The following is a 16,646-nucleotide window of genomic DNA, read 5'->3' on the forward strand; positions in this document are numbered from 1 at the left end:
AGCAATGTTACTCTATTTTGTTTATTTTCTGAAAAAAGGAATAACAATATCATTACAATAGTAACAGTATTCAGGTGCTCACTAAGGCATAAGCTTCCACAATGAAGTACTTGTTAGTATATGGATTTTTGTCTTGTTAAATTCCAAATGTCCATGAGTAGTGTCTTTGCACCATTTTTGCATGACATATGGTATTGTTATTATGGAGGAAAATACCTTCACTTTTAGTAGGAGACATACATGGAAGTATCTAGGTGCAATATCACTTCATATGGCTCAATAAATCAATCAAATATGGTAAAATGTTAACTGCTAAATGTAGGTAAAAAGTATGAGTGATTGTTTTCTTTTTTTGGAAACTATTTCATAAGCTCAAGAGTGAATATGTTTACTAAAAGACTTTTAAATTCAAATTCTCCCTAAAGGGATGCCCGGGCGGCTTAGCGGTTTAGCACCTGCCTTCAGCCCAGGCCCCGGATAAAGTCCCTGCATTGGCTTCCTATATGGAGCCTGCTTCTCCCTCTACCTATGTCTCTGCCTTTCTTTTCTGTGTCTCTCATGAATAAATAAGTAAAATCTTAAAAAAAAAAAAGAAAAATTCTCCCTGAAAAGCTCAGAACTTTTTAAAAGCAAAACTTCCATTACAATATTTAGCAATATATTACATAAGGGCTTCAATGCATATGAAAGTGAAGAAGATAATGAAAATGAAATCTAATAGAATGTGGTTTATAGTTTATATTTTTATACATTTTTTAAAGTAATACAAAAAATACTGGCTGATTTCTTCCTGCTTTAAAAAAATTTTTTTAATCCTTTATTTATCTGAGAGAGAGAGAGAGAGAGACAGGGAAAGAGAGCACAAGTGAGGAGATAGAGAAACAGGATCCCCACTGTACAGGGACACTCAACATGGGGCTTGATTCCAGGACCCTGGGATCATAACCTGAGCCAAAGGTAGACACGTAACGGACTGAGCAACCCAGGCACCCCCTTTTTCCTACTTTTTGAAAGCACAAACTTCTTGTAATATTTCATTATAAACTCTTAATAAGGCCTAGCATTTGAAAGCTAATTTGGTTTATTCTGAACAGAATGAGATAAGCAAACCAAAGGACCTAAACATTATCTGGCACTTAAAAAAAGTTTTTGCAATTTTACCTACCTTGCTCGTTGCTAGCAAGAGCTTCTCCAAATATCTCAACCAATCGAAAATAAACTCTGCCTTCTGAACTTCACCTAGTTGATTGTATGCTTCTTCATTCAGCAGTAAGCTATGAGCTAATTCCATTCCTTGCAGAAAATTCTCCTAGCTGGTCACAATTCTTCTCGTTAAACTTCAGTCAATATACCTAAGAAAAAAGTCTGTAATAGAGAAAAAGAACAAATTTTACAAGGAAGGCAAATGTAAAACCAGAAATCTTCCACAGAAAGCACAAAGCATAATTAAATTGGAGATTTTAAAAAATAACAGCTCTAGGGTGAAACTGGGAAATCCAATACTAAACTCTTAACAGTGACACAAAATCCACTTTTGAATTCCTTTTTTTAAAGATTGTATTTATTTATTCATGACAGACATAGGCAGAGGGAGAAGCAGGCTCCATGCAGGAAGCCTGATGTGGGACTTGATCCCGGGACTCCAGGATCATGCCCTGAGCCACACAGGCATCCCGTTGAACTCCTTTTTTAGAGAGCAGACAGACAAAGCAGAAAAACATTATTGACATTCATATGTAATAACTTGCTAAACAGAAGGGACATTCCATTAAAATTTTGAAAATTTTTAGGTTAGGTTATTCAAGCATTAGGTTTTCCATTTTCTTTGTAGGATATATATCATGTTACTAAAAATGAGTCATGGGTACATATCAACAAATGACCAAATATCCAGACCTCCTACTAAAATTCTATAAAACCTGACCTCTCCCTGGGTACATATCCCAGTCATTTACCTGGAGATTGAAATGGAAGGAATTATTCCCATTAGCATCTGATCCCCCAGCCTAATAAAGACACTGCCTGTAGCTTGAGGCTAGGAGTTTTAGGAAAAAGTTTCATCTCAACCAGAATAGTCTTATCTCTGTAAGCCTTGTGAAAGACAAGTCCTGTTTTTGAAGGCACTTATATGGATATTGTCTAGGGGTAGTAGCAATAAAGATTCTATCTGCTACGACCCAGCTCCAAAGCAGCTTTTACTTCTGCTTTTGCAAATAATAAAAAAAAAAGACAGAGATTTTGTTTTGTTTTGTTTTTTTAAATTCATGAGTATATCCTGAGCATACACTTTCCAGAACATAAATAACATGTAACTGTATACACACATACATTTATAAGATGACATTGTGATTATGGATTTTATTTAGGAGAAGCATACTCAAGTTTATAGTAGCAAAGCAACAAATCTACAACTCATTTTTGAATCATTAAGTGAATAAATCAACTATAAATTATGGCAAAAAATTTTTTTTTAATTTTTATTTATTATTTATGATAGAGAGAGAGAGAGAGAGAGAGGCAGAGACATAGGCAGAGGGAGAAGCAGACTCCATGCACCGGGAAAAATATGGCAAAATATTAACAGCTGTATGTAGACAGTGGGAGTATGAATGGTCATTTTACTGTTCTATGCTTTTTCTGTATTTTTTTGAAAGATCACAATAAAAAGTTGGAAAAAATTATTTAATAAACTCAGAAACACACAAGCGGGGATGCCTGGCTGGCTCAGTGGTAGAGTATGAGGCTCTTGATCTTGGGGTACTGAGTCTGAGCCCACACATTGGGTTTAGAGTTTATGTTAAAATTTTTTTTTAATTAGAAGGGAAAAGCTTAAGAAAAAAACACACACATTGGCTTAAGAAAAAAATCATCACTATTACCTATAAGAGAGACAACTATCATCAAGAACCTTAAACAGGGAAGACACTATATATAATAGATGGGTACTCCTATTCACTAATGTATCAAAAATAAATTTGATAAATTATAAAACTCCCAACTAAACAGAAACAGGTAATTAGAACTGTATGAAAATATAGACAGATTGCTACAGGTAATTAAACTAAAAGATTTTAAATATATAGCTCATATTCCCCTAAATAAATCTCAATCTTTTATAGAGAAGCCAGTAAGTAATGATGTATTAGAAAATCAGATGGAAGACCTAGGGGAGGCTTTTCTTTCATTCATTCATTTTTTTTCTCCCAGAGTTTGCTGGTATAAAATTACCCACAGTGTCGGATCATAATTAATATAAATCTGAAAACAGTCTCCTTCTATTTTTTTTTAAAGATTTTATTTATTTATTCATGAGAGACACAAAGGGGGTGGGGCAGAGACACAGGCAGAGGGAGAAGCAGGCTCCATGCAGGGAGCCCAATGTGGGACTCGATCCTGGGTCTCCAGGATTGCGCCCTGGGCCGAAGGCAGATGCCCAACTGCTGAGCCACCCAGGCATCCCAACAGTCTCCTTCTAGATGTAATCACAAACTGGTACCCTGTCAGCCAAAGTTAGCCTGCAACATATTGAGGGGAAGGTGACTTACCAACATGTAAACATAAGATTTTACATGAAAATCTGGTTCCAAATCCCCATACAGCAACAAATGACTAAATCTAAGGGAGGACTCTCCAGCAGGCCACAGCTGCCACCTGGCCTGCCTCATTCATTTACATTACCTGACATTTCTTCAGGTATTTAACTTTTCAACTCCTTCTCTTTATCTTGCTTGTGTCCCTCTTGCTTGGCCCAACATTCTGGTATGATGCTGCCCCAGAAGTCAAAAGGCAGCTTTTACCCATCCACACCCACCAAATCTGTATGCTGCTTTAGCCATCTGGATTGTTCCCTTTCAGTGAGTCTCGCCTATCTGCTTAATACTACTATGACCTGGTACTGACAGTCCTCAAAAAAAAAAAAAAAAAGAGAGAGAGACACATTAGGTTATTTTCAAAAATGCCAATTTTAAAGAACAAGCATATAAACAATAGACTAACAAATTAGGATACAACAATTAAGGACAAAGTTAAATAAATGTTAGAGAAACAGTTTCTGGAAGAAATCTTCTAGCTATACAAAAGGTGAAAAACAAGTTTGCACTCAATATCTATGATTCTGTGAGAGAAAAAAAAATTACCTCAGTATCACAGAGAAAATTTAACTACCACATCAAATCAAAATTTTAAGAGGGGCATCTGGGTGGCTCAGTGCTTGAGTGTCTGCCTTCAACTCAGGCTGTGATCTGGGGGTCCTGGGATGGAGTCCCGCATTGGGCTCCCCACAGAGAGCCTGCTTCTCCCTCAGCCTGTGTTTCTGCCTCTCTCCATGGGTCTCTTATGAATAAGTAAATAAACAAATAAATAAATAAAATCTTTTTTTTTAAATCCTATCTTAAGAATAAAATTACCCTTTTTAGAGGTCATTAGGACTGCTGAAGAGACTTTTTTTTCCTTAGGCAGCAGCAATATTGTGGTGTAAAATGATCCATCAAGAAGCAAAATAGCTAACACAATGCAATAATAAATAATTCAGTAAAAAGATTGAGATCATAATCAAAGCCAAGTTCTCTCTAATGTCCTCAATATTCCTCATATAAATTACTACAAAAAGTAGACAATTCATAATAGTAATCCCACATTTAAATATCCATTCTAAAATGCACCTGTGATCTCCATGTATGCACTATCAATGGGATCAGCAAATGCTTTTTGCAAAAAAACAGATGTTTCTGTTCTTACCAGAAGTTTCACTGTAGGAAGATGAATACAAATGCAGTCAAACTATCATGTTTTAATATAACCACACCCTTCAACTCCATGTATCTGGAGACTGCTTATTTTTCTAATTTTCTCTTATTTTCCATTTTTGTTTCTTTTGAGATCGCAAAGTGATTAGTTCATCAAAAGTAAACATATATTAAACATATTTTTCAAACTATAGTTATGCTACTTGAAAAAAATGTTTGTAAAACTGCTGTTCCCACTGTAATGCCAGCCATTATTTTTGACAGAAGCTAACATTTATTGGCCACTTACTATATGTGCTTTACATTTTCTCAACTAATTCACAAAATTGTTCAAGAGGTATTTTTAGATGACAAAGAAACTGAGGCACAGAGAAACCAAGTAGTAGTCCTAAGGTCACTTTGAACCTGGATGTAGACATAAGCAATCAGACTCCAGATATATGTGCTTTAACCACCAGATACTCTACTGCCACTCTTTGATCCAATCAAACCGCTCAAACACCTTGAAATCAGCCATTTTTTAAAAAGCTCAGAACTTCGGATCCCTGGGTAGCTCAGCGGTTTAGCGCCTGCCTTCGGCCCAGGGCATGATCCTGGAGACCTGGGATTGAGTCCCACGTCAGGCTCCCTGCATGCAGCCTGCTTCTCCCTCTGCCTGTGTCTCTGCCTCTCTCTCCCTCTCTCTCTCTCTCTGAATCTCTCATGAATAAATAAATAAAAATCTTAAAAAATAAAAAAGCTCAGAACTTGTAGAGAATTTGTGAATAATACGGAACAATAGATCACTGTAATGTTTCCTAAAATATGAATACGAGATTCCTTATTTTAATAAGTATGAGAATCTAGTAATAAACAAAGCTACCCAAAAGATGTCTCAGGGTATTCATAGTATGTACTATGAATCTCTATGAATGCGATGTAGTCTGAAGTATTAACCAAAACACTGCACAACAGTAATTTCCAGACTTAAGTTGTCCCATAAAAAACATTAACAGGTACCTGTTTCAGCCACTCTTCCTATATTTTAAAAAGGTGCACAAGAATATTACTTTATAGTCAAATATTACATATGCTAACATAAAGCCAATAGTTGAGCTAAGCTTACAAATGTCCTTCAAAGCTTCTTAGACCATACATTTCTCTTCCATTGTAGTAACTGTCTGTAGTTTGTGTATGATAGATACTCCTAGTGACTCAGTTATAATTTTAATCCCTGAAGTCTTTTACATTGAGAAAAGTAGTCACTGTGTATTAGACCTAAGGTTCTAAGGTACTGTCTACTATGGCTCTCAGAGTGGGATATCCCCAGCAGTGAGTGTACCAACAGAATACATATGCTGGAGGATCAAATTTTACTTAACCATTTCCCCTCTGATATTAACTTATTATTTTATATGAAAATAAATGTGCATTTAATATGCAGTAGAAGGCAAAATTAATAAAGTGTTTTAAGATAAAACATAAACCTTCAGAGGAATTCTAAGCATGACAAGCCTTTCTAAACATCTTTTTTTTTTTTTTTTTTTCTAAACATCTTTTAAAAAAATCACTCCCCCACCAAAAGTTCACTCCCCTCTTCTGGTATGAATACTAGTTTAATGGAAATGTTTAAGAACATCTAAGCTACTAGTAAGTTGAACTATTGAACTGCCATTTTTATAGGTCAAAAAATAGCTGAGTGTCAGCAAATTCATCATATGGTTCAATTTACTTTATTTGTATTTACTGATTTGACAGAGAATGAGAGAGAGGGCCCAAGCAGACAGAGCAGCAGGCAGAGAGAGGGGAAGAAACAGGCTCTTCACGAAGCAGAGCTCGATGTGAAGCAGACGCTTAACCCACTGAGCCACTCAGGCACCCCTCACATGGTTCAACTTAAATATCATGTTCAGTCTTCAAAGATTTAGCATAATGTAAGAAAGGCTAATGGCTTTGTCTAAAGGCTAACGTTTACATTCTGTATAGTGTTCTTAGGTCTTCCATCTGACAATGAGTCCACATCAAATCTATGTCGGCAAAGAAGTGTAAGCACCTTTAAGAATTTCATTTTTTTCAGCTTCAACAATTTTATTTATTTAAAAGATTTTGGGGTAAGGGCGAGAGGGAGAGGAAGGAGAGATAGAGAATCTTAAGCAGGCTCCTCACCCAGTATGGATCCAAAGGAGTCTGATCTCACAATCCTGAGATCATGACCTGAGTTGAAATCATTAGTCATACACTTAAATGACGAAACCACCCAGGCACCCTAAAAGATTTTGTTTTTAAATAATTTCTACACTAAATGTGGGGCTTGAAATCACAATCTCAAGATCAAAAGTTGCATGCTCTACCAAGTGAGTCAGCCAGGCACCCCTCAGCTACAACAATTTTTTTTTTAATTTTTATTTATTTATGATAGTCACAGAGAGAGAGAGAGAGGCAGAGACACAGGCAGAGGGAGAAGCAGGCTCCGTGCACCGGGAGCCCGATGTGGGACTCGATCCTGGATCTCCAGGATCGCGCCCTGGGCCAAAGGCAGGCGCCAAACCGCTGTGCCACCCAGGGATCCCAGCTACAACAATTTTAAAAATAACACAAAACAAAACAGCCTACAGATTATGTCAGTCCTGATTGTGTTAACATGATTTTTTCTATCTAGGGTTTAAAGATCTATTTTAGTAGAGATAAGAACATATTTAAAATTATGGTTAAAATTTACAGGGAAAAAGAATCTTCCTAATCTTTTTTTTTTTTTTTTAAGACTTTATTTATTCATGAGAGAGACACAGAGAGAGCCAGAGAGACAGGCAGAGGGAGAAGCAGGCTCTATGCAGAGAGCCTCATGTGGGACTCAATCCCAGGACTCCAGGATCATGCCCTGGGCCGAAGGGAGGCACTCAACTGCTGAGCCACCCAGGGATCCCGAATCTTCCTAGTCTTTTTGGTCATTTAGTTTCTTAAAATGATTCATTATACCACTGTTAAGAGGGAAAAGAGGAAAAATCCCAAATGAGAACAACAAACACAAAATTAAGATTGGTCTGTTGCTTTGTTAGTTTTTTGTTTCCAGAGCATGAAAAGACTAATATACAAAATGAACAAGCCATTTTAAGTAAATGGAACTAATTCCCAAATGTATCAAGTGCCTGAAGTTTTGAAATATATCATATGTAAATTTCAATTACTTTCTTCAACTCTCACTTCTCTAAAAGCCATCACTACAGCTTCAACTCAGCCTCCAGTCTTTAGTTTTCTCAGTTTTGCTCAATAAACATAAAGCAAACAACAAAAAAACCCTCTCAAGAATCTCCCACACTTCAAGGAACATGCATAAATCTTAAAATCCAAAACTTCCCCCCAAAACAAAACAAAACAAAACAATAATTAGAATTAATCTAGAAAGAAGCTGGATCATTCTCTCTTGACCTAAATTAAGATTCTCTTTGACATGTGATTCAGGCTTTGCAAAATTATAGGTTACAAAATACAAACTCACAAATTACAGTGAGCTTTAGCTTTAGGTCATGCTTAAGATGTTGCCTAAGGGAGGCTGCCCCTGGTAAAGAAGAAGTCTTTGTTTTGTTTTTTTAACTGTACTTTAAATATATCTAGGCATAGCCCTAAAGTTAGTTTGCTGACACATTTATAATATTAGAGTTCTTTAATACTATTTTATCTTCTTGATTTCTAAATCTTGTATTTACTGCATCTTTGAATCTGAAATATCTTGCTTCTTTCTTTCTAAATAAACTTACTATATTAAAATTCAGGTAGGGGCGCCCGGGTGGCACAGTTGGGTAAGCATCTGACTCTTGGTTTTGGCTCAGATTATCATCTCAGGGTCTTGAGATGGAGCCCCAGTCAGTCAGCAAGGAGTCAGCTTAAGACTCTCTCTTCTCTGCCCCTCCCGTCTGTGTACACACACACGTTCTCTCTTTAAAATAAATAAATCTGAAGAAAATAATAAAATTCAGCTAAAAAAAATGACTTCCTTCAGGAAAGCTTTCATGATTATTCTTATACTGTTTCCTCTTGGTATAGCACTTTTTTCATTATACTTATGGTTTTGTTTTTTTTTTTTACACTGATGGTCCTTAAAATATGTTTGGCTTCTCCACTTTATCACCTAGATCATGAGATTCTTCAAATATTTTTCCAAATCATGATTTAAAAATCTTAACCATAATTATTAGAGTAGTAACATTATAGATTATGTTCTTTTCTCTTTCTCTAATTTTTAGTGATTTTAAAACTTTTATTTTTTTTTATTTTTTTATTTTTTTTTTAATTTATTTATGATAGTCACAGAGAGAGAGAGAGGTAGAGACATAGGCAGAGGGAGAAGCAGGCTCCATGCACCGGGAGCCCGATGTGGGATTCGATCCTGGATCTCCAGGATCACGCCCTGGGCCAAAGGCAGGCGCCAAACCGCTGCACCACACAGGGATCCCGATTTTAAAACTTTTAAAATGAAATCCTTAAAGACCAATAAACAAACTAAACTTTTGTTAGATTCCTAACTTTTAAAATTCACACCACCATTTGTCAGAATCACCTTTCCTCAGAGGAAAAAGGAAAAACAGTATTTTTACATCAAAACATAAGGAATAAAATGTGCAAAACAAATGGCAGGGGAGAGTGGAGATCATTAGTTTATATTTGGGCTCCTTCTCTATCTAGTTACTCCTACATCTTTCAGTAAATCACAAAATCAGCCTCATCTCCTAACTCTTCCAAGGAAAAGGGGCCCAAAGAATTAAAAGGGGAGTGTTAGGAAAATGGCAAGGGGAACAACACAGAGGAGACAGGTAAATTGTTAAAATTAAAGGATAGTGGGCAGCCCCGGTGGCTCAGCGGTTTAGTGCCGCCTTCAGCCCAGGTCCTGATCCTAGAGACCCGAAATCGAGTCCCACATCAGGCTCCTTGCATGGAGCCTGCTTCTCCCTCTGCCTGTATCTCTGCCTCTCTCTCTCTCTCTCTGTCATGAATAAAATGAATAAAATCTTTTAAAAAATTAAAGGATACTAAGCATGTCATAATAGCAAACCTGTAACAATGCATGTTAGTGGGTCATAACTCTAGCTGCTTTATTTACTTATTTATTTATTTTTAAAATATTTTATTTATTCATAAGAGACAGAGAGAGAGAGGTAGAGACACAGGCAGAGGAAGAAGCAGACTCCCCATTGAGCAGGGAGCCCAACGTGGGGCAGGAACTCATGACTCTGAGATCAAGACCTAAACCAACCCAGATACTGAGATGTGAGTCCACATCAAAAGTTGGACGTTTGGCAGCTCGGGTGGCTCAGCAGTTTAGCACCGCCTTCGGCCCAGGGCCTGATCCTGGAGACTTGGGATCGAGTTCCACGAGTTCCACGTCGGGCTCCGTGTGTGGAGCCTGCTTCTCCCTCTGCCTGTGTCTTTGCCACACCCGCCCCCCCTCTCATGAATAAATAAAATCTTAAAAAAAAAAAAAAAAGCCGGGCATTTAACCCATTGAGCCACCCTGCAGCACCCCACTACCATCCCCCCCCCCGCCCCACCAGCTGGGAATGTTGGGTGACTAATGCTTTATATAGAACACAATCTTTGAAATACTAATCATTAAATACTATAAATCAAAAAATTTAGGTATTCCATTTTGTTCATACTATAAGATTTTTATTTTTATTTATTTTTTTAATTCATAGAGACACAGGGAGAGAGAGAAAGAGAGAGAGAGAGAGAGAGAGAGAGAGGCAGAGACACACACAGGCAGAGGGAGAAGCAGGCACCATACAGAGGGCCTGATGTGGGACTCAATCCCGGGTCTCCAGGATCACGCCCTAGGCTGCAGGCGGCGCTAAACCGCTGAGCCACCGGGGCTGCCCTATGATAAGATTTTTTATTAGAAGACTATACAAGTTAATATCACACCTACTTAAAAGTGGCCATTTCTGATTAATATTTTGGATCAAATTATCTAACATTAAATATTTTAAATATGAACAGAATCTTCTCTTAGCTACTCCTAGAATATGAATAAAGATGCTTTTAATTAAACTAGTATATCAGTTCACATAAAAATCTGTATTATTCATACTTGTTTATTTTTTAAAAGATTTTATTTATTTATTCATGAGAGACACAGAGAGAGAGAAGCAAAGGGAGAAGCAGAGGGAGAAGCAGAAAGAGAAGCAGAGGGAGAGGCAGGCTCCGTGCAAGGAGCCCAATGTGGGACTCGATCCCAGGACTCCAGGATCATGCCCTGGGCCGAAGGCAGGGACTAAACCTCTGAGCCACCCAGGGATCCCAAAAAAATCTGTATTATTCATATTTATAATTAAGTTTCACATTATACTCCTAAATTAAAACAGTGTATTACACCATAAATTTAACTTTTAGGGGGAATTCTGACTACAAATTCTCATAAAATCAATTTAATTCATATTTGTTGTCATATCACAAAAAATCTAATTTGTAACATGCCCAGGCACAGCACTACAATCTTTTTTTTTTTTTTAAAGATTTCATTTATTTATTCATGAGACACACACACACACACACACAGAGGCGGAAACACAGGCAGAGGGAAAAGCAGGCTCCTCACAGAGAGCCCCCCATGTGGGACTCAATCCCGGACACTGGGATCATGCCCTGAGCCAGAGGCTTAACCACTTAGCCACCCAGGCGTCCCTACAATCTTATTTTAATATATAATGAAAATACATCTAGTCCAGCGAGATTCTGCAAGACTGTTTCCTGCAAACTTGGTAGGGATGGGGAAACTGCTGCTTATCAGTACATACTATAAGCCAATAGGAATGGCAGATGCACACAGCTCCGTAAGAACCAATGGAGAACACATCCTTTGACATACAGAAGTTAGGGTGAAAGAGGAAAGAAATAGGAGTTAAAGGGAAATTTATAAACTGGCATAAGAAACGCCACAAGTGGGGATGCTATTTACTTTACCTTCCTCTTCTGTTTTTCTGAAGTACTGCAGATTCCCATTAGGGATGAGAGCAATGACAGAAACTGAATTAGGTGAAGGAGATTGCCAATGAGGGCTCCACTAAAGTTCTGTGGGCTCTTGCAATTCTCCTCCCAGATTACAAAAAAAGAAAGCCCCTGAAGGGTAAAAGGAAGTGTTGTGGGGAAACTCAGCAGTATGAACCAACTCTAAGGCAGTGATGGGAAAAGGAACTAACATTTTTTGACAAATTACTTAGTGGAAACGTTTAATCCTTATAACACTGAAACTTAAATATTATTATCCTCATTTTACAGGTGATGGTAACAAGAAATATGTCCAAGGTCGAAATGTTATTTAAGCAGAATAAGATAATGGCTTCATCTGTCTGGTTTCAATGTCCATGTTCCCTCAACTACTTCATATATTCTCTTCATAAAGTCTAATCGTTATTATTGACAGGTACTGCCATACCCACTAAAGCACGTAATCATTATAACTCTATTGTTCTTTCTTTCTTTTCTCTTTTTTTTTTTTTTTTTTATCACTTCACTCTCCTCCAAGTCTTCCGTACTCTACGGTTTTCTGTTAAAGTGTGAGGTCTTCTAGAGACATCAACTTTCATCTAGACAGTAAATCAATAAGTATCAGCAGTGTTAGTTTAGTCTTTGGATATTCTTGACAATTTTTATCACTGTTTGTTCCACAAAACAACTCTTCCAACTCCCCCTTGGAAGGCAGGGCACTGGGAGTGCCAGACGGTACATTTTAAGATAGAAAGTTTATTCTTCTCTTATCTCCCACCTCACTCATCTCAAAGTAACTATATAAACAATCTTACTACTTGGTACCAAGTTGAAATTCCATTAAGAAGAAAACAAAGAACGTTTTCTTAAAAAAAAAAAAAAAAAAAAGCTATACAGAAATTGTTTCAAAGATCATGAACTTTACTGACCTAAGTCTCTCAGTCTCTCAGAGCCTATTCATTCAACATTTAGACATGACTAATAATCCAATTATCCAGATTCTAGAGGGTAGAATAGAGTCCCATATTAAAAGTAAAAGAGCAATGTCATTGAGATCAGGAAGAAGTCACAGCAGGATGCTAACAGTGATGGAAGCAATCAAAATACTAATTAATAAAGTAGAGACATTTTAAAAAGCAGGGCAGCATGAGACTGCTAAGTACAAGAGCAAAGTGCACAAGATGCCATTATTCCTCCAGGGCAGCAGAGGCCAAGAATTCTTGCCCAATTTTCCAATAACTCTATCCTTTTATTTGCTGTACATGCAATCTGTCACCTAGGACTTCTTAGTTTAGCCATTAGACCCCACTTGCCTTAGAATCTCCCCTCTTTTTCCCCTTCAAACTGTTTGTGACCCTTTTTTAAAAATTTAAATTAATTATTTTAGTTTTAAAATTTAAATTCGGGGATCCCTGGGTGGTTCAGCAGTTTGGCCAGGGATCGGGTCCCACATCGGGCTCCCTGCCTGGGGCCTGCTCCTCCCTCTGCCTGTGTCTCTGCTTCCCTCTCTCTCTTTCTGTCTCTCATGAGTAAATAAATAAAATCTTTAAATATAAAAAATAAAAATAAATAAATAAATAAATAAATAAATAAATAAATAAATAAATAAATTTAAATTCAATTATGTTTGTGACTCTTAATCAGGTTCAGCATTCACAGAAGCAGCCTTAATCCACACCATCCTCTGACATTTTGGCTTTTCCTCATGGCTCCCACTTCTAATTTACAACATATCCCGTGGAATACCCCGCCTAGAATTTAGCTACATTTTTACCTTCTTGGAGGTCTACCGGAGGGCTTTTATTGACAGACACTGCTTCTTATTCCTTGCCAGATGCCCAGCTAGGCTCCTAACTTTGCAAGTATAGTTTCCCTGGAACAACTCCATTATTACTCTGCCTTCTGGCTGCCACCCTTATAGCCCTGCCCAAGTAATACACTGAACATACCATCTAGTACCTCTAATCTGCAGGACAGTCTGAGGCAGCATTCCATCAACCAAATTCATTGATATTTCTGCAGCAAAAGATAAAACACACTCTCATAAGGTGGGATTAAATAATGACTATAAATAGCTTCATGTCAGTTCATGTTATACTTTGCTGCCAAATAAGTTAAAAAAAAAAACCTTCCAGAGTCTTCTGGACATTAGAATTAAGATGAAAGGACTTTATACATATATGTTTTTCTTTCTTTTCTTTTCAGATCTCCTCCCAAAATATTGAAGAAAATTTTTTTTCCTGGTGTTTCAATAGGTAATTTCAACTTTCTGATAATTTTACTTACATAAAAAATGTACTAAATAAATGAGGTATATTTTGGGCCCATACACAAAAATATGTATATAACAAAAGCATATGAATAGATGCTGTTGTATATTTACTGACAGAGAAGCTTTATCTAGGTAATAAGTACAACTAAGTTACTGAAAAAGTATACATATAAAACATTGTATTTAGTGAAATTAGAACCATACCATGGTTTTAAGATTAGCGATTCAGGATACATACTCCAAAAAAGTTATTTCTCTCTCTCTCTCTCTCTCTCTCCTCTCTCTCTCTTTTTAATGCAGAGGTCATTAAACTAGTTACCCAAGATTTAGAACAAAAAGAATTTTAGAATAGTAAGGGGCCTAAACAAATCCAGTTTTAGGACGCCTGGGTGGCTCAGTGGGTGAGTGTCTGCCTTTGGCTCAGGGTGTGATCCCTGATGGGTCCCGCATAGGGCTCCCTCAGGGACCCTGCTTCTCTTCAGGTGTCTCTGCCTCTCTCTGTGTCTCTCATGAATAAATAAATAAAATATTTAAAAAAGAAATCCAGTTTAATCTTCATTCTATTCATAGGATAATTAAGAAGGGGTCATAAAAGTCATACATGGCCTCATTCCCCTTCCTGAAGACAGATGCACTGCTTAAAAACAAAGTACTTAAATTCAGGTCTCCTGACTTATCAGGTCAGAAGTCTTTTTTCCTATATTACTGCTATCTATATAAAATAACTGCATTTTAAGACAAATCCAACCTCCAGTACTTTTTCCAACTGTCACTATTCTTGTTATATAAATCTTGACGGCTTATCCATTTTATTAAAGAAAAAAAAAGTGGGATCCCTGGGTGGCGCAGCGGTTTGGCGCCTGCCTTTGGCCCAGGGCGCGATCCTGGGGACCCGGGATCGAGTCCCACGTCGGGCTCCCGGTGCATGGAGCCTGCTTCTCCCTCTGCCTGTGTCTCTGCCCCTCTCTCTCTCTCTCTCTCTGTGACTATCATAAATGAATAAAAATTAAAAAAAAAAAGAAAAAAAAAGTAAGGGTATTAAAATATAAGTCTCAGCTTCATCAGTGATCTAAAATGACTTTATCACAGACACACTTTCTAAAACATGTGGAAAATGAAACAAGGTAAGTCTTCTCTCCCCATCCATCTGAATGCTCAGCTCTTAGGAGACTTCTGCTTTCCTCACACTTTAGCCTCACTAGATTATCTCCAAAAGTTGTGAACAGTACTTGTGGGCACGTTCTCCCCCGCTGCCTTCAACGTTTCCTCTAGGCTGTGAGTTCCTTCGGGTGCGAAGCCTCCACATAAAAGGCGCTGCGTACCTGAATAAGTGAGCGCACCTAAGAATAACGTACAATTATGATCTTTAAGGAAGGAGCTCATCATTTGGCTTCTATTATCTGACTTGACAGTTATGAAAACCTCTTACCTCGCCAGAGGTATACATTATTGTGATTAGTCAGTACCAGAAAGCACTTTTATAAAGTTTCCGAACACTTGATAGTCCCTCGAAACGACGTCCGGCTGGCCGAGAGCACGGTAAGAGGAAATGTCTCCTCACACTAAGCAAACGCTACTCCAGCAAGGGCTTTCTCTCCCTGAGAGGACTGGAACAGTCCTCCGGCGGGAGGCGATATCCGCTCCGTCTCCAGAGCTTCTGGGAACCCGCCGCGAGGGTGAGGTGCGGGCGCTGCGAGAGCCTCGCGCGGAGCCCGGGCTGGGGCCCGCTCCTGACCGACCCGGGCGCCGCGGGCGCCACTCGGGCGGGCCCGACCTCCCGACCTTCCCCGCACGCAGGGAGAGCCGGCCGCCGCCGCCGCCGCCGCCGCCGCCGGGCAGAGTCCACGCCTACCTGTTGGGCTCGGGTACAACCAGGCTCTCCCCGAGCCCGGCGAGGAGGACTGGCCGCGCCGGCCATCCGGCCGTCCCCGCGCCGCAACTGAGCCCCTCCGCGGCGGGTTCCGGCCCCTTCGGCCACGACACCTGATCCCTCCACCCGTGTCCCCGCACCCAGGGTCCCAGCTGCCTCATCCACTTCGCAGCCGCGATCACCCTGGGGACGCCCAAGCCGCCCACCTCACAGCGCAGGCCCCGGCGGGAGGTCCCTCCTAGTGGGCAGGCAGCCCGGCCACCGCCCCCTCGCGCCGCAGCGTCTCCACTCCCCGGGCCCCCGGCTGCTCACCTCCTGGGGTCCCCCACCGCTCAGCGTCGCTCCCAGTCCTGCCACGTAACAGGCTCCACAGCGCAGCAGGGCAGCGCCGAGACTCGCCGGCGGCGGCGACCGCGAGGCAGCGCGACGGGAGGGGCGCGCGCGGGGCGGGGCCGGGCGGCTCGGAGCCGCGAGCGCGGCGGGAGCCGGCGATTGGAAGCCCGCCCGCGCCGCGCGGCCGATCCTAGGCCCCCGCAGCCGGCCGCCGAGCCATCGAGCACCCACTCTGGCAGGCGTGACTGCTCCACCGCCGAAAGAGCGATGGGGGAGAGAGCTGCCCAAGTTGATCGAGGCCAGGGCAGTGGCTGTGCAGTCGGGAGATCTTGGCCACAACTATTTTTGTCTGTTGTGTCAGCGCCAGCCAGAATCCCTAGGGGCGGCAGTGGGGCGTCTGAAAGCCAAGATATAGCTGCAGCCTGAGGAAATTCAGGCAGTGAGTGCTGTGGGTGTGGATGGTGTCATG

The 16,646-nt window shown here is 39.8% G+C and overlaps 1 protein-coding gene across 14 annotated transcripts in view; it reads right to left on the minus strand.

Annotated features, from left to right (window-relative positions):
- Positions 1 to 16,295, minus strand: part of HEATR5A (HEAT repeat containing 5A) — a 112,017-nt gene extending 95,722 nt beyond the window's left edge. For 11 of the 14 annotated variants that reach the window (XR_012036405.1, XR_012036404.1, XM_072838170.1 and 8 more), the window contains exons 1-2: positions 16,157 to 16,295; positions 1,166 to 1,365 (exon numbers count right to left, since the gene is read on the minus strand). Coding sequence is in view for 12 of the 14 variants with exons in the window: in XM_072838170.1 (XP_072694271.1) it covers positions 1,166 to 1,291 (126 nt within the window). In the remaining 2 variants the exon portion in view is untranslated. Of the gene's footprint in view, positions 1 to 1,165; positions 1,366 to 13,651; positions 13,719 to 15,826; positions 16,008 to 16,156 lie in introns of those variants that run through there. The other 3 variants (XM_072838162.1, XM_072838161.1, XM_072838164.1) reach the window with 3 other exon arrangements.
- Positions 16,296 to 16,646: the final 351 nt, after the last annotated feature.

This window comes from Canis lupus, chromosome 9 (genome assembly GCF_048164855.1).
Source record: "Canis lupus baileyi chromosome 9, mCanLup2.hap1, whole genome shotgun sequence".
NCBI lineage: Eukaryota > Metazoa > Chordata > Mammalia > Carnivora > Canidae > Canis > Canis lupus.